Source organism: Microcaecilia unicolor, chromosome 12, assembly GCF_901765095.1.
Source record: "Microcaecilia unicolor chromosome 12, aMicUni1.1, whole genome shotgun sequence".
Classification (NCBI taxonomy): Eukaryota; Metazoa; Chordata; class Amphibia; order Gymnophiona; family Siphonopidae; genus Microcaecilia; species Microcaecilia unicolor.
In genome coordinates, this window is record NC_044042.1 from 9284058 (window position 1) to 9302953 (window position 18896).

The 18896-nt window shown below is 47.7% G+C and overlaps 1 protein-coding gene across 5 annotated transcripts in view; it reads left to right on the forward strand.

The window, feature by feature from the left end:
• The window catches only part of CAMK1G (calcium/calmodulin dependent protein kinase IG), a 64367-nt gene that overhangs the window by 33157 nt on the left and 12314 nt on the right, over positions 1-18896 (forward strand). For all 5 annotated transcript variants that reach the window (XM_030220960.1, XM_030220958.1, XM_030220956.1 and 2 more), the window contains 4 exons: positions 12206-12334; positions 14227-14301; positions 16250-16388; positions 17913-18036. In XM_030220960.1, coding sequence (XP_030076820.1) covers positions 12206-12334; positions 14227-14301; positions 16250-16388; positions 17913-18036 — 467 coding nt within the window. The remainder of the gene's footprint in view (positions 1-12205; positions 12335-14226; positions 14302-16249; positions 16389-17912; positions 18037-18896) is intronic.

Consider the following 18896-nt stretch of genomic DNA (forward strand, 5'->3'; position numbering starts at 1 on the left):
GGCAGGAGGAAGCGGACCTCGGCTGGTGGGGGTTGGGGTCCCCCGCCAGCAAAGGTACCCACGGTGGCAGTAGGGGGGTCCAGGGCGAAATCTGCGGGGGCCCAGGCCCCCGTGGCCCCACGCAGATACGCCCCTGGTAATGAGTAGGACTGGAAGAACATTTTTTTTATTTTTTGTACGAGAGAGCTGTAATACGCAGGTAAAGCCAGGACCTGCTGTGTCTTAATGCTGTTCTAAGAAAAGACCTATCCATCATTTTTGTCTGAGCCTGTTTTGTACATCCAGCCGTACTGGATCTTTTTACCCATCGGCATTCAATGTGATTATACACTTATTAAATACATAGTCAGAAAGACATTACAGTGCTAGCCTGTTCCTTCACAGAAAGGACACAATAACTTTTTATATTTCTGACTCAAGCATGAGTCATTGTTCTAATGAAAGGCTGAAGAGCTGATTTTAAAAGCTCGGTGCTGGGAGATGTAGGTTTTTCACAGCTGGCCTTTGTGAATGGAGTAATAGCCGCTGCTGCGATCAGGAAGGGCTGGGATAAGGACATACCAGAGGCCAACCTGTGCCAAGTGCTACGAAGCACTAGCTAATGATATCCCTTGGGGGTCCTTTTCCGAAGCTGCGGCAAAAGGGGGGCCTGCGCTGACGTCGACGTGTGTTTTTGATACGTGCCGATGCCCCCTTTTACCGCAGCGGGTAAAAGGCAGGTTTCCCTTTTCTTGAAGAAGTGGCTGTGCGGCAGGGGCGTAGCCAGACTATGGCAGGAGGAGGGTCCAGAGCCCGAGGTGAGGGGGCACATTTTAGCCTCCCCCCGGCACCGCCAACCCCCCGCCATTGCCGACCTCCGCCACCACCACGAACAACTTTGACGACCCTCTCGACCCCCACCACCACAAAACCTCCTCTTCTTCCCGCACAGGGCTTCATTCTGTTTCTGATGTCCCTGCACGTACAACAGAACGAAGCCTTTGCGGGAAGAAGAGGACCTCGGCTGGCGGAGGCAGGGGAGGGTTGGCGGCGGGAAGGGGGATCGAGAGGGTCGTCGGCAGGGGGGGTTCAGGGCCAAATCTACGGCCCCACGTAGCTACGCCACTGCCGTGCGGCAAGTAAACCGTTTGCACGGCCATTTTGGGGGGAGCACTTACCGCCACCCATTGAGGTGGCGCGGTAAGGGCTCGCGCGCTAACCTAGCGGGAACCGGGCAGCATACGACACTGCTCGATTATCACCAGGTACACACTGGCACTATGAAAATTTTAAATATTTTTCAGCGCGGAAATGGTGCATGCTGGGGAAGGGAAGTACTGCCAGGCTGTTGCAGTGGCCTGGCGATACTTCCCTTTTAGCGAGCGGTAAGCCCGTATTGGGCTTACTGCTGCTTCGTAAAAAGGCTTTCTTAGTGCTTCCAGGGGGCTTTTTTATCGGTGACAGTCCAAACAGTTGTTCTGCAACCGTGGCTGCCCGCAGGCTCCTGAGCCGAACCAGCACCTTTGCTGAAGTGGTTCCATGGTGCTAATAATTTGCAATTTGGTGCAGTCAATGGTGCAATCCCATCTTTTGCAAAGGACAAATTATTAAGAAACTCCAGACAGCCCAAAACACCGCAGCCAGACTCATATTTGGAAAAGCGAAATACGAAAGCGCCAAACCCCTCAGAGAAAAATTACGTTGGCTCCCTCTAAAAGGTCGAATTACATTCAAAACTTGCACCCTGGTTCATAAAATTATTCATGGTGAGGCCCCGATATCTATGTCAGACCTTATAGACCTACCAGCAAGAAACACGAAAAGATCATCACGCTCATGCCTGAACCTCCACTATCCCAACTGCAAAGGAGTCAAATACAAATCAATATATGCATCTAGCTTCTTCTACACCTGCACACAAATATGGAATGCATTACCAAATACCATAAAAACAACGCACGACTTCGCAACCTTCCGGAAATTACTAAAGACTAAACTGTTCAAAGAAACTTATCATAAAGATCCTTCTTAAATGAACTGACACCAAAACTATTTAACAGAACAAGTTACTACTACTACTACTTAATATTTCTAGAGCACTACTAGGGTTACGCAGCGCTGTACAAATTAATAACTAAGGACGGTCCCTGCTCAGAAGAGCTTACAATCTAAAGGACGAAATGTCAAGTTGGGGTAGTCTAGATTTCCTGAGTAGAGGTGTTGTGATTAGGTGCCGAAAGCGACATTGAAGAGGTGGGCTTTGAGCAAGGATTTGAAGATGGGTAGGGAGGGGGCCTGGCGTATGGGGTCAGGGAGTTTGTTCCAAGCATGGGGTGAGGCGAGGCAGAAAGGGCGGAGCCTAGAGTTGGCGGTGGTGGAGAAGGGTACTGAAAGGAGGGATTTTTCTAGAGAGCGGAGGTTACGGGTAGGGACGTAAGGGGAGATGAGGGTAGAGAGGTAAGGAGGGGCTGCAAGTTACCATGGACCTCTCTCTATTTGTTTACTATAATCATAATATCATTATTGAACGTTACACATTACCTTGTCCTCTTTTTACCTGAAATGATTTGTAGATCTATTTACCTTTCATTTGTTTATATTTTTTCTGTACTTTAATTGCAATAATACTTGTATTTCTCCTCCCGGAAATGGCGATCGCCATTACGGCATTGTGTAAGCCACTTTGAGCCTGCAAATAGGTGGGAAAATGTGGGATACAAATGCAGTAAATAAAAAAAAATAATCACTCATGTTAAACTGGAAAGGGTGGATTCCTTCTGACGTCCCGCTTGTAAAGCTTCTTTGTGCCCGTCTTCCTCAGCCTTCCCAGAAAGCCCTCGTGTAAGATTTGCCGTAAATGCTGTCTTGCAAGCTGCAAGGATTGTTGGGTGGAAATAACAATTTGCAAACGGCATCTCTAGGCAAGCCATGTGTCGAAAATCCGAGCATCGGTTGGTTACCTTGCAGTAGATTCATCATCCGTGCCATCATTATAATTAACACTCATTTTTCTTTTACTACACCTAAAGGGACAGGAGGGGTGGCGATCATTTTGTAGCCTGTAGTCAAGTATAATCCCTAGTCGGCAGCACAAGCAGTGCTGCAGCGATTAACGGGATTCATAATGACAGAAAAGGATATTCTTTTCTGTGCCGAGTTGTATTAATTCTGCCCCCCCATCGTGGGAGGAGATGTTTTGACAGCTTTATGGTTTTTATTTCTCTGTCTATTAAGAGCAGCCTTGCAGAGCTCCCTTTAGAAAATGTTCTGCGTAGGCCGAGAAGCAAAGCTTTCAAATCGCTCAGTGTTCCAAGAAGCTGCTGGAAAAGGAGTTTTTCTGATGGTTACATGCATGGTCTCTTTAAGGCAAAGATGCTGCATCCAGAAGAAGGAGTGGAGGGGGTTTGGATTAATATCAGATTATAAGATGAACCCAAAAAAAAATATGAACAAGAAGCTAAAATTGCTCCCACACCTTTGGAAACTGAAATTTTAGAAAAAGGAAAAAAAAAAACCCACATTTTATTTTGTGTAAGTAAAGTTTAAGAATGAGCCTTAAGTAGAGGAGTGTGGTAGCCGTGTTAGTCCACTCTTAAGGTTATCAATAGAAATCAAACAAAATAAAACATGGAAAAGAAAATAAGATGAAACCTTTTTTATTGGACATAACTTAATACATTTCTTGATTAGCTTTCGAAGGTTGCCCTTCTTCCTCAGATCGGAAATAAGCAAATGTGCTAGCTGACAGTGTATGTAAGTGAAAACATTCAAGCATGAACAATACAGCCAGTAGGGCCCCCACCCCGGTGGGACAGCACTTCAAAGAACCAGGACACTGTACCAGTGATTTCACAGTGAGAATACTGAAAGGTAACTTTAAAACCATACAAGAACGTAAGACCTTTGAAGTCAGAATGATTGAATATTTTAACACCCAACAGAAAGGACTTAACAAGGACCTGGGGTTCCTAAACCATAAAACTGTATGTCTCTGTTGATCACCCTCCCCTCACCTATCCACACCCATCCTGTTAGAATATCAATGATATGCTTTGATGTCCCCATGCATACCTCCGACCCACCCCCATCCTCCCACCCTGTCAGACTGTCATAGTAATGCTTGAATGTTTTCACTTATATACACTGTCAGCTAGCACATTTGCTTATTTCCATCTTATTACCTTCGAAAGCTAATCAAGAAATGTATTAAGTTATGTCCAATAAAAAAGGTATTATCTTATTTTCTTTTCCATGTTTTATTTTGTTTGATTTCTATTGATAAGAATGAGCCTGCAACCTTGTTTTAGAAGGTACAGAATTTCTGGGCTGAGGCTAACCAGAATCCGAGTGCTGGTTCCGTTCTGTTACACTGTGATCAGTTTGGCGTTGTTCTCCTCCTGTGGCCACCCTGTGCTTCCTTGTTTTTGTTTGTTTGTCTTTTTAATATGCTGTGGACCAGTTTTACCAAAGTGCAATAACTTATGCTAGTTACCAGCAAGGCCGTCGCCAAAACTTAATTTTAGAGGTGGACTAGGGGGGGGCTGAGCATTTTCTCTCTACCCCCACCCCCAACCAGGGGCGTAGCCAGACACCCAATTTTGGGTGGGCCTTGGGCCCAAGATGGGTGGGCAGAACTCCACCTTGGCCCACAAGTAATTTTGTCTCTCCCTCTCTCGCTGCATGCCATATGGTCTCTCAAACATCCCCCCTCCCCCGCATACCTTTTAAATAGCAGATTTTCAACAGCAGCGAGCAGCAACTAATACACACTAGACACTACTCATGTTGTCCCCACACCCTTCCCTCTGATGCAATTTCCTGTTTCCGCATAGGCAGGACTGCATCAGAGGGAAGGCTGTGGGGCTGGTGCGAGCAGTAAGTATCAGTCGCTGCTCACTGCAGGCAAAGATCTTCCATTTACAAGGTATGCAGGAGGGACAGTTGTTGGGAATTTTCGGCTGATGGGGCTCGGGGATCCCTGCCAGCCACATCATAGATGTGCTGCTCCTGGGTGGGCTTGAGCCCACCCAGGCCCACCCTTGGCTACACCACTGCCCCCACCCCCTCCTCCGTTGCTGCTTCCTGCATCATACCTTTACTGGCAGAGATGCCCAAGCCCCACCAGCTGAAGAGTTTCACCGCTATAGCCCCCGCTCGTGCTGCCCGCGCAACAAGGAAGTTGGCAGGTGCTGTAGCCCCCAGCGACGCCACTTCCATGCATGCTTAGTTTACGTTTCAACACTTTTATTTGATGGCAATCGCAAGAAAGGAATGAATACATAAGTGCATAAGTAATGCCATACTGGGAAAAGACCAAGGGTCCATCGAGCCCAGCATCCTGTCCACGACAGCGGCCAATCCAGGCCAAGGGCACCTGGCAAGCTTCCCAAACGTACAAACATTCTATACATGTTATTCCCGGAATTGTGGATTTTTCCCAAGTCCATTTAGTAGCGGTTTATGGACTTGTCCTTTAGGAAACCGTCTAACCCCTTTTTAAACTCTGCTAAGCTAACCGCCTTCACCACGTTCTCCAGCAATGAAATCGAGTTTAATTACGCGTTGGGTGAAGAAAAGTTTTCTCCGATTTGTTTTAAATTTACTACACTGTAGTTTCATCGCATGCCCCCTAGTCCTAGTATTTTTGGAAAGCGTGAACAGACGCTTCACATTCACCTGTTCCATTCCTCTATCATGTCTCCCCTCAGCCGTCTCTTCTCCAAGCTGTATAGCCCTAGCCTCCTTAGTCTTTCTTCATAAGGAAGTCGTCCCATCCCCGCTATCATTTTAGTCGCCCTTCGCTGCACCTACAAACAACAACACAAGCAAGTAGGGCAATTATGAACACTAGAAAGTACTACAGCAATCTAAGCCATCAATTATACCCACAGTACAACAGCTGGTTCATGCTTAGTTTAATGCATGAAATGAGAACCCGCAGAAGTGCCAGCGTCAGTGGCTTAAGCAGCAAGGGTAGGGGATCCAGCGGCAAATCTCTTCGGCTGGCGGGGCTTTAGCCACAAGTTTGAAGGGGCCTTGAGCTCAAAGTGAGGGAGCCCAGGCCTCTGAGGCCCCCCTCTCAAATGTCCGATTCTGATTTCAACGCCTCTATTTTTCTACTGACCAACTCCATTCCAACTGCAACTCCGACTCCTGCTGACATTAGGCTTGAAATTTTTGTTCTAGATCTAAAGCACTGGTAAATATAACTTTAGATCCAAGATAAAGATATCTATTTATAAGTATAACATGATAAATTTACCTTTTATCCTATATAATAATTCTCACCTCCAACATTCTGTCTTGCTGCCTGGGACCATGGCTCCTTCCGAGTTGGTCTGCTAGGCTCCGTAGATCAGGCTGACATCACCGTAGCCATTATGATGTCAACTTCAGAACCCGGGAAAAAAACAAAACATGCCTCACAGCTGATCCATGTCCAGAGGAGAGTCGCTGGACATGGATGGCTGGAGGGGAGGCAGGGGAGAGAGGAGGGTCGCTGGACATGGGTGGCTGCAGGGGGGGCAGGGGAGAGAGGAGGGTCGCTGGACATGAGTGGCTGCAGGGGGGGTAGGGGGTCGCTGGACATGGGTGGCAGGAAGGGGGGCAGGGGAGAGAGAAGGTTCACTGGACATGGGTGGCTGCAGTGGGCGCAGGGGGAGAGGAGGGTCGCTGGATATTGACCTGGTAACTGCAAAGCCTCTGTATTAACTGTTGGAAGTGTGCCCAACATCTTCTACGACGATTAACACAGACAATACACTCGCCACATATTTTCTTTATTTATTAGGATTTATTCACCACAATTTTGAAGGAATTCACTCAAGGCGGTGTACAGTAAGAATAGATCAAACATGAGCAATAGACAATTACAGCAGTAAAAATATTCAAAGAACAATACAAAGTATGGCCTAGTAGACTACTTACAATGTCAACACAATACGCAATAGAACATTTTAATTGACAGCAAAGGGTATAAGCAAAGATAGGTAAGAGAGTAAGAGGAGTTAGAGAATAAGGTGACTAAAGGAAGTGATAAATTAAAGTATTATTTTATGACATATTGTAAGCCACATTAAGCCTGCAAATGGGTGGGAAAATGTGAGATACAAATACGGCAAAATAAATAAAATTAAACAGTCCAACACAGAATAAACCCAGCAGGGGCAAACAGGACGCATATGATAACAACCCAGAGCTTAAAATTCTCTTCCAAACTTCCTAAAGTAAGTGGGTATCATCCGTACAGAGCCTCAGCAGCAGTTTGTTTTACACAGGAATATATCCCGTGACTTGCCTGCTTCGTCATCGGCTCTTTATTGCACAATGATGTTTTTTCATGTTTTACTTTCTTACAAAATCTCGTGAACGCCCACCTACGGACCACATGCAATCAAAGATATTTGCATAATTTCAGAGTAGCGCATCACCGGTTTAGTGGCATTTGTGTGTATGTGAAAATATTCTGGCCATTTAATAGGTGGATTTGGTGTGTAAATGTTAACCCCCTCTTTGCAGAATTCCCCCCCCCCCCTAAGTGTCGCCCTCATCCTCCCTCTTCCCCAGTGGCTGTGGACACATTATCCCCAGCCAACCTAAGACCAAAACCAAATCTCCCACATCGACCTGCCTCACATGTACAGAGCCCAAGGCCACCCTAATTCAATTCTTGCAACTGCAACACCTAAGTAATAGGCTTTCAGGGAGGGATTAAGTGTTCTCTTCAACGCTGACCACATCTGGTGGATTCTTCTCCATGGATTTGACCTCATCATCTTCTTAAAAGGATTTTCTTGTTTTCTATTTGAGGAACATACTGTACTGACTTTCTTAAATTCATCTCCACTGTTACCATATATATGGTAATCTGGATAATTTTAAAAGACATACGATAATCCGGTCTTATACTCATCCATGACATGTAGCCTTTGCCCAAGGCGAAATTTTTGATTCTGTAGGGGTAGCCTGCGTTAACACTGTAAACGTCTTATCTGTAACTGCAACCCACGCTCACAGTCGTCTTTATTGCTTCCCAGCAGGGGCGTATCTGGACTCCGGCGGTAGGGGGGGCCAGAGCCAGAGGGAGGGGGCACATTTTAGCCCCCCCGCCGCCACCGACCCCCCCCCCCCCCCCGCCATTGTCAGAGCCCCCACCTCCACCAATGACTCTCTCCACCCCCTTCCCGCCGCCAACCCTCCCCCGCTGCTGTTGCTTACTTTTGCTGGTGGGGGACCCCAACCCCCGCCAACCGAGGTCTGCTTCCACCTGCCGCTGCCTTAAAAACTTCTTCTTCAGCCGGCGGGGGCCCCCAAACCCCCGCCAGCCGCCCCGAGGTGTTTAAAATTCATCTTCGGCCTCCGTGGCCGTGCTGCTGTTGATAGGCGCTGTTGAAATCCACTTCGGAGTCTGACGTCGTTGTATGTGCTGTGACGTCAGACTCCGAAGTGGATTTCAACAGTGCCTATCAACAGCAGCACGGCCACGGAGGCCGAAGATGAATTTTAAACACCTCGGGGCGGCTGGCGGGGGTTTGGGGTCCCCCGCCGGCTGAAGAAGTTTTTAAGGCAGCGGCAGGTGGAAGCAGACCTCGGCTGGCGGGGGTTGGGGTCCCCCGCCAGCAAAAGTAAGCAATGGCAGCGGGGGAGGGTTGATGGCGGTAGGGGGGTCCAGGGCAAAATCTGCGGGGGCCCAGGCCCCTGAGGCCCCACACAGATACGCCCCTGCTTCCCAGCACAGCCAATCAGTATCTTCGTTTTACAGACCTCAGCTGTTAAACCAGTGTTCAGATGGCATTGAATGCTGGGGGCTAAGGGGTCCTTTGATAAAGCTGCGGTAAAAGTGGCCCTACGCTAGTGGTGGGGGCAGTTTTTGCCGTACGCTGAGGCCCTTTTTACTGCAGCGGGTATAAATGTCGGAAAAAGAAACGAGTCTAACGCAGCGAGAGCGACAAAAGAAAAAGAACAGCAGACGATGTCCGATATATTGTAGCTTTATTACAACATCCGAGACTCGACCACGAGTCGTGTTTCGGCCAAAGAGGCCTTCTTCAGGAGTCTTCTGTTGGACGTATGGAATGCTTAGCCAACCTCTATAAAATAAACTTGATGTCTTATACTTTGCCGATCGCTCTTCTAAGCGAAAACATAAGCGCTAGAACATCCAACAGAAGACTCCTGAGGAAGGCCTCTTTTGGCCGAAACATGACTCGTGGTCGAGTCTCGGATGTTGTAATAAAGCTACGATATATCGGACATCGTCTGCTGTTCTTTCATTTGTCGCCCTCGCTGTGTTTGACTTATTTGTGTGACTGCAAGGGTTGCTGTTCTTCTGTTTTTTGCCATGAAAAAAAGAAATGGCCATGCAGGGGGTGGGGGGAGCTCTGAGGTGGCAATAAGGGCTTCCATGCTAACCCGGCGGTGACCAGGTAGCACACGGCACTGCCCGATTACCACCAGGTTAGCACCCGTGGAAATATTTTTCGAATATTTCCACTGGCACTGGAAATGCCGCGTGCTAGGGGTGGAATTACCGCTGGCGCCTTCGTTGGGACGGCCGTAGCTCCAGATTGGCACACGGTAGATCCACGGTGGGCTTTACCGCTGCTTTGTAAAAGGGACCCTAAGTGAGTAAGGCTGTCAATGCAACCAACAGAGCCTATGCGAAGAGCTACCTAATGAGCACGGAGGACCAGGGCCGCCGAGAGACTAGGCTGGGCCCGGGGCAAGGCCGCCTACGCCCCCCCGTCGCTCCCCCCGCCGCTGCAGTCTGCGGTCTCACCTGCCTGCCTCCACGGCTCCGGGCCCCCTTCGTTCAAAGCGGCAGTCGCAGATCGCCTCTCTTCTGGCCTTCCCTCCCTGTGTCCCGCCCTCATCTGATGTAACTTCCTGTTTCCGTGAGGGCGGGGCACAGGGAGGCCATCTGTGACTGCCGCTTCGTATGCAGGGGGCCCGGAGCCGAGGAGGCAGGCAGGTGAGACCGGGGACTGCAGCGGCGGCAGCCTGACCCCGGCACCGGGCCCCCCTTGGAGGCCAGGACCCGGGGAATTTTTCCCCCCCTTCTCGGTGGCCCTGCGTAGGACTGGGCAAAGTATAAATAATTGCTCTTCTGAGTTCTTGGATGCCTTCCATTAGGGAGTTTTGTTCATTCTTTTATGAATCCTTTTCATTCACAAACATTAATCACTTGCTTCATTCAGTTTAGTCTATGCCATCTCTAAGTTCATCGCAGGCTTTAAGTATCTTCATCTCTCTATATAAAAGGCAAGACCAACGTTCTATGAAGCCTCCAGCCGGAAGTGTGAAGGGGGCGAGATATCCGGTTTCCCTATGAGTGTCTGCCCCGCCCTCTCTGTAACACAGTCAGTAAAGGAAAACAGCAGAGCACGAAATCAAATCGCTGGCTCTGTAACAGTGAAGGACTCAGAGGGGGGAGGGGAGAGAGGCCAGAGGGCAGGGACACACACACTCCCACATGCACACAGAAGAAAACATTGCTAGCCCCCCCGTTTCATTGCATCAGAAACGGGGCTTTTTTACTATCTCTCTATATAAAAGGCAACACCAACGTTCTATGAAGCCTCCAGCCGGAAGTGTGAAGGGGGCGAGATATCCGGTTTCCCTGAGTGTCTGCCCCGCCCTCTCTGTAACACAGTCAGTGAAGGAAAACAGCAGAGCACGAAATCAAATCGCTGGTTCTGTAACAGTGAAGGACTCAGAGGGGGGAGGGGAGAGAGGCCAGAGGGCAGGGACACACACACTCCCACATGCACACAGAAGAAAACATTGCTAGCCCCCCCGTTTCATTGCATCAGAAACGGGGCTTTTTTACTATCTCTCTATATAAAAGGCAACACCAACGTTCTATGAAGCCTCCAGCCGGAAGTGTGAAGGGGGCGAGATATCCGGTTTCCCTGAGTGTCTGCCCCGCCCTCTCTGTAACACAGTCAGTGAAGGAAAACAGCAGAGCACGAAATCAAATCGCTGGTTCTTTAACAGTGAAGGACTCAGAGGGGGGAGGGGAGAGAGGCCAGAGGGCAGGGACACACACACTCCCACATGCACACAGAAGAAAACATTGCTAGCCCCCCCCCCCCGTTTCATTGCATCAGAAACGGGGCTTTTTTACTATCTCTCTATATAAAAGGCAACACCAACGTTCTATGAAGCCTCCAGCCGGAAGTGTGAAGGGGGCGAGATATCCGGTTTCCCTATGAGTGTCTGCCCCGCCCTCTCTGTAACACAGTCAGTGAAGGAAAACAGCAGAGCACGAAATCAAATCGCTGGCTCTGTAACAGTGAAGGACTCAGAGGGGGGAGGGGAGAGAGGCCAGAGGGCAGGGACACACACACTCCCACATGCACACAGAAGAAAACATTGCTAGCCCCCGTTTCATTTGCATCGGAAACGGGGCTTTTTTTACTAGTCTTTTACTAAAGCTTAACTGGAGTTATCTGCAGTAGGGCTCATAGGAAAAAAAATGGGTCTCATTGCAGATAACTCGAGCTAAGCTTTAGTTTAAAAAAAAACCCTAAGCGAAGTAGTGGCATTTTATATCCAGGGTGAGATAAATGCAAGGGACAAGCACAGAGGATTTGTGAGGTAGCAGAAGGGATTTTAGAGGTGGACAGATTGGATTGGCCATATGGTCTATCTGCTGTCATGTTCTCTGTTTCTAAATTTAGTATTCGTTGAGGAGAGATGTCACATCTATTTGACATAATCCTCAAAAGTCATTCTCGCTGCTTGCGCCAGCCCCGCAGACTTCCATCTGCCATGTCCCGACAGCCAGGAAATAGGCAATGACATCGTTGAAGGTGGGATATGGGCACGCGGCAGATGGAAGACTGCAGGGCCAGCACAAGCAGCAAGAATGAATCGCTGCAGGTGCCGAGGACGCTTGTATGATACATCGGGGAAAGACGGGGTTCAGAGACAGAAACACAGATGCCGGGATGCTGCGGAGAAGAGATGCGGAGTAGGTGAAAACAAATCTGTATTTTAGAAAATATCTCCGGGAAGATATTTGGAGGGGGGGGGGGTGGAAGGGCCCATCAAAAATACTGAGTCTGGCTACGCCTCCGAGTCCCCAGCGCTGCAGCCTCGTTTCCTATCCTAGAGGTTCCAAACCAGGATGTCTCTTGAAACTGAGCCTTAGATTGAGAAATGTCGCCCTCAGGTCCCCGCCACCTTCAGCTCTGTAACCTTATGTCTCTGGTTCCCCCTACAGCGGTGCCTTTTCCGAAGTATTCCTGGTTAAACAGAAGACCACTGGCAAACATTTTGCACTGAAATGTATTAAAAAAGCTCACAACATGAAGGACATTAGTCTGGAAAATGAGATCGCTGTGCTGAAAAAGTAAGTCTCTTTTTTTTCTCTCTCTCTTTTTGTTTGAAGTCTGCATATCCATTCATCAGTTCTTCCGCCTCTTCAGAAAAAAAAAAATACACCGAGAAGGTGACCAGATCTCAGCCAACGTGCTTCGAAGAAATGAAAAAGGGTTGTGTTGACATTCTGGGTTGCTCAGTCACATGGTGAGGATCCTGAGCAAAGTCCTTGCATTAGACTGGCCCCTTAGTCTGCAAAAGTCGGAGAGATGCAGAATATTATACATAGGATAGAGACACAGTCAATTCTCCCCAGGTTACTTTATTATTCCCCCTTCCCCTGAGCAAAATACTCAGTGGGAGAGATGTGATGATATTGTGTTTTCAGTCAGGAGGGGCTTGCAGATTGTAAGGCATCTTTCTATCCCTCCGGACTGAAAGCAGGTCTCTCCACCAGCAGGACTGCCAGCGAAGGACTCTCCCATGCAGCTCAAAGTTGCCTAGTGGGAATATTCGGTCATTTCCACAGCTCAGGAAATTGGAGAACCAAGGGGTCTTTGGTGAGACAGTTTAGGTGGTTCTTAACTTAGTCTTCAGGACACTTCCAGCCAGTCAGGATCATGCATTAGATTTTGCATACAGTGGAGGAAGTGCATGCAAATCTATCTCATGCATATTCATTGTGGAGGAGTAGCCTATTGGTTAGTTCAGCGGGCTTTGAGGCTGGCGATCTGGGTTCAATTCCCACTGCAGCTCATTGTGACCTTGGGCAAGTCACTTAACCCTCCATTGCCCCAGGTACAAAAAAGAACATTTCATTATTCTACTACTGTATTTTATTTATTTTTAGATTTTGCTCATACCTTTTTTCAGTAGTAGCTCAAGGTGAGTTACATTCAGGTACTCTGGATATTTCTCTGTCCCAGGAGGGCTCACAATCTAAGTTTGTACCTGAGGCAATGGAGGGTTAAGTGACTTGCCCAAGATCACAAGGAGCAGCAGTGGGAATTGAACCAGCCACCTCTGGATGTCAAGACTGATGCTCTAACCACTAGGCCACTCCTCCACTAGCAACATTCCATGTAGAAACCTGCTCATGCAGATCAGCAACGCGGCCGCGCAGGCTTCTGTTTCTGTGAGTCTGATGTCCTGCACGTCGTATGTGCAGGATGTCAAACTCACAGAAACAGAAGCCTGTGCGGCCGCATTGCTGATCTGCAAGGGCAGGCTTCTACATGGAATGTTGCTAGTGGAATAGCAACATTCCATGTAGAATCTTCAATAGTAGCAACATTCCATATATTTATTTATTTATTTAGATTTTGCTCACACCTTTTTCAGTAGTAGCTCAAGGTGAGTTACATTCAGGTACTCTGGATATTTCTCTGTCCCAGGAGGGCTCACACTCTAAGTTTGTACCTGAGGCAATGGAGGGTTAAGTGACTTGCCCAAGATCACAAGGAGCAGCAGTGGGATTTGAACTGGCCACCTCTGGATTGCAAGACCAGTGCTCTAACCACTAGGCCACTCCTCCACTCCAATCTACTATGTTTGTGTATTACAGCATTCAATAGGACAGTTGATTAGACAAAAACACAGAGACCAGATCAGAACTTTTCTTCAATGTCTGGTTGCTTTATACATTTAAAACATTCTGAACTGCTAGACTGAGTGCACACAGCCCAAGTCAGTCTGTCTTATGGGCACAGTAAAGCCATCTGAAAGGAATTCTGCTGGGCCCAATTATGTTGGTGGGATAGGGGGAGGTCTTTGCAACTTTAAGCCACTCATCCCAGTGTGTTACACCCTTTTCTTCTTGCTTGGGCTTTGCAAATTGAGGAACGACGCAACCTTGTAGAATCTGCAACAAAAGTAATTTAACAAAGCACGTTTTGCTGATTAATTTTCCCCGTTGGCTTGCAGGATAAAGCATGACAATATTGTGACCTTGGAGGATATTTATGAAAGTTCAACTCACTTTTACCTGGTCATGCAGCTGTGAGTACTGATCATCCGTTTTCTTTTCCCCCGATGATGGGCTGTATTTGGTAGATGTGTGTTAAAATTACACAAAGGCAGGTTTTTGCACAGGATTGAGCGGGAAGAAGGAAAGAAGGTGCATTGCTCTGTTTATTTGCTCGAAAGATGGTTAAGCAAATTGTTTATACTCGGCTCCTAGGTAAAAACTACGCCCAGACACCTTAATTTCCGGAAACCTGTTCGGAAAGGCTTACCCCACCGACCCAACATAAAAAAACATGGTTACCTGCGACATGACGTAACCAAAGACCGTAATGGACATATCCTAACTCCTTTCTCTTCCTCTCTCAGCTCCCCTAATGTACCTACCATAGATGAATCTCATTTTAACACAGTATCACCTTGTATTTGTTCATACCGGAACTGGCTAACGCTGTTATGGTACTATGTAAGCCACATTGAGCCTGCAAATAGGTGGGAAAATGTGGGATACAAATGTGACACCTGTTCGAAGAGACTTATAATAAGAATCTTCCTTAATGACTTGATTCCATTCTATATCTAAACCAACTAATACTGATCCCTCTAAATTGATTATGTGAATCATATTATCACTATTGGTCATGATATATCTTACCTGTTTTTATTTTGTGTTATGTAAATCGTTCTGCAGACCTATCTACCTAATTTCTTACACAGTAATATGTTAAGCTAGTAAGAAATGCCCGTTTCGGAAACAAATGAATCGGGCGCTAACAAGGTATTACCCCCCCCCCCCTTCCGAGTTCCACACCCCCCCCTGTCCCTCTCTCCCTCACTTCGTTGCGAGTTTCAGCTGCCGTCCGCGTACCTGATGCGAAGGGGAGCGTGTGAAACGGGCGGTAGCAAGGTTTTCGTCTAAAACCTACCGTACTTGGGCGTCCACCATTACTGTATTTTGTAAGCCACATTGAGCCTGCTAATATGTGGGGAAAATGTGGGAGACAAATGTTACAAATAAAGAGATCTGAGCACACCTTCCAGTCTACTGCTTCCCCTTGTCCTGCCCCTTTCCCCTTTACTGCAAGTACATGTGTTCTGAAACTATACTACCCCTAAGTCATTCTAGATTTATACCCTGGATGTACTGTCTGACAAATCTCACTCTTTGGCCTTCAGTCTCACTCCTTGGTGTGGTGAATAGAACTCTTTGGGACGGTTCACCCTTGGCATCTCTGATTCAGTAATCTATGATAAATCATACTTTGAGGGGCCATTTTACTAAGCCATGTAGGCGCCTATGTACACTCAATGTGTGTTAGTTTGGCATTACCACATGGCCCGGGAGGTGATTTCATTTTTTTATGCGCGTCCACTAAGCACACCGGAAAATAATTTTTATTTTCAGGCGCGCGCCGCCAGCTGGGCGGTAAAAAGGCATTCTACATGCGTACACCATTACTACTCAGTTAAAGCGTGAGACCTAACCAGTCAGTCAGTGGCCCGGCGGTAAGGTCTCAGACCCAAAATGGCCGCGCTCCAATTTTTTTCATTTTGCCGCACGTCCATTTTCAGCCAAAATTTTTAAAAAGGCATTTTTTACAGTTGCGCTGAAAAATGGATCTGTGCGCATCTAAAACAGGCGCCTACACTAGCACACAGGCCATTTTTCAGGGCACCTTAGTAAAAGGACCCCAAAATAGAGTTTTTTATGCAATCTATGATAGCCAGGAGACAGAACCTTTCAAAGATTTAACATGCACTTCTGTTCAACAATACAATCAAATTTAGTAAGAAGATAGATACAACTCCTTCTGTTGCCTGAAGGAAGTGGAACATGCCATTCTAATTTTATAATGGAACTTGGCGAATACTTATAAACCTGCTCTGGCATTGGAACGCTGTAGAAAGAAGCAACATTAAATCCAGAGTTCAACCCACACTAACTCTTTGCTTCTGGCTTTTCCCTAATATTATTCCCTCACAGAGTTTCAGGGGGAGAACTGTTCGACCGGATCCTGGAGCGTGGCGTTTACACAGAGAAAGATGCTAGCAACGTGATACACCAGGTCTTGTCTGCAGTGAAATATCTGCATGATAATGGGATCGTTCACAGGGATTTAAAGGTGAGCATGCACTCATACTACATAAGTACATAAGTATTGCCATACTGGGAAAGACCAAAGGTCCATCAAGCCCAGCATCCTGTTTCCAACAGTGGCCAATCCAGGTCACAATTACCTGGCAGAAACCTCAAAGAATAACAAGATTCTGGAATCCCAGAGTAGCAACATTCCATGTAGAACCCCAGAGAGTAGCAACATTCCATTCAGAATCCCAAGCACATAAGTACATAAGTGTTGCCATACTGGGACAGACTAAAGGTCCATCAAGTCCAGTATCCTGTTTCCAACAGTGGCCAATTCAGGTCATAGATACCTGGCAAGATCCCAAAAAAGTACAAAACATTTTATACTGCTTATCCCAGAAATAGTGGATTTTCCCCAAGTCTATTTAATAACGGTCTATGGACTTTTTCTTTAGGAAGCCGCCCAAATCTTTTTTAAACTCCGCTAAGCTAACCGCCTTTCTGTGGCAACGAATTCCAGAGTTTAATTACACGTTGAGGGAAGAAAAAATTTCTCCGATTCGTTTTAAATTTACTACATTGTAGCTTCATCATGTGGCCATTTTCTGGGGGGGGGGGGGGGCGGTCTACTGGCACGTAGGAAAAACAGCCCTCGCCAACTTTGGCGGGAGGGGGGTTCAGAGCCTGAGGTGAGGGGCACATTTTAGCCCCCCCCCCACCACCAACAACTTTGACCCCCCCCCCCCCCCCCCCCCCCGCCGCCAACCCTCTCGACCCCACTCCTGCCGCCAACCCTCCCCCGCTGCCGCCGTCGCCTACCTTTGCTGGCGGGGGACCACAATCCCCGCCAGTCAAGGTCCTCTTCTTCTGGCGCAAGGCATCACTCAGAAACAGAACGAAGCCTTGCGCTGGAAGAAGAGGACCTCGGCTGGCGGGGGTTGGGGTCCCCCGCCAGCAAAGGTAGCCCATGGCAGCAGCGGTGGGTTGGCGGCGGGAAGGGGGGTCGAGAGGGTTGTCGGCAGGGGGGTCCAGGGCCAAATCTACGGGGGCCCAGGCCCTCGTGAACCCACGTAGCTACGCCACTGCTCGTCATCAGCCCTTTTGCCTTCATCACATAACCACTCATTCTGTTGAAGGAGGCCTTCCTGCCTTTATCCTGCCTTTCCTCCAGGGTATATATATAACAATCTTCGTTCGTCCTGTTATATTTTATGATGAAGACCACTGACTATCTTAGTAGTCACCATTTGTTCCCTTCAAAAGGTGGGGTCTCCAAAACTGGACACAGAATTGCAAACGATGTCTCGGGGACAATACCACCTCCCTTTTCTTGCTGGTCATTTTTCTCACTATTCATTATCCACCTTACTTCTGCAGTGGCCATTTCTAGAGTTTGGTCATCAGAATATCATCCCTTGGAAATACCATTTCGACTTATCTTTCCATTACAGCGTTCACAGTATCCTAAGAAAAAGAAGATGCCTTCACGTGGAAATAATGTTGTTCCATTACTGTGTTGGTCCAGCATATAACATGTAGCCGTTTTCTTTTATGTGCACAGCCTGAAAATCTGCTTTACCTCAACTCTGATGAGGACTCGAAAATTATGATCACTGATTTTGGCCTATCCAAAATGGAAGGGAATGGGATCATGTCTACTGCCTGTGGGACTCCTGGATATGTTGGTAGGTTGGCAATTTTGAGATATGTGTATATAAACTCTTGTAACAAGGCTGTAGGGCAGCGGCGTAGCCAAGGGTGGGCCTGGGTGGGCCTAGGCCCGCCCACTTTGGACTCAGGCCCACCCAGTAGCAGCGCATCTATGATGTGGTTGGCAGGGATTCCCAAGATATAAGCATATGTGCCAATCCCTCCTCAACTCTACCCATTCTCTACGTCTGAAATACCTACTTTTAAACATTTGATTTATATGCCAGGACAATCATCTAAGCCAGGGATTCATAACTCAGGACACACATAGTCACTCAGGCTTTGAGGTTGTCCACTATAAATATGCATGAGATAGATTTGCATGCACTGCCTCCTTTCTAGACAAATCTGTCTAATGCGTATTCATTGTGGCTATCCTGAAAATCCGACTGGCTGGGTGTGACCTGAGGACTGGGTTGAGAACCGCTGGTGTAAGCCCCTACCTGAGCATGTAAAATGCAGTTCTATACACTGAAATCAGGAAGTCAGGTCTAATTGCACCCTTCTCCTCCATCGCTAACTCCAGACTCCGTTCCTTTTATCTCGTCGCACCTTATGCCTGGAATAGGCTTCCTGAGCCGTTACGTTAAGCTCCATCCCTGGCTGCCTTCAAATCCGGGCTAAAGGCCTACCTGCATGCGTGGGATAAACATAAAGGAATCCTGTGCAGAAGGAAGGGATCCTCAGGAGCTTAGCCTAGAATGGGTGGCAGAGCTGGTGGTTGGGAGGCGGGGCTAGTGCTGGGCAGACTTATACGGTCTGTGCTGGGGCTGGTGGTTGGGAGGCGGAACTAGTGCTGGGCAGACTTATACGGTCTGTGCCGGGGCTGGTGGTT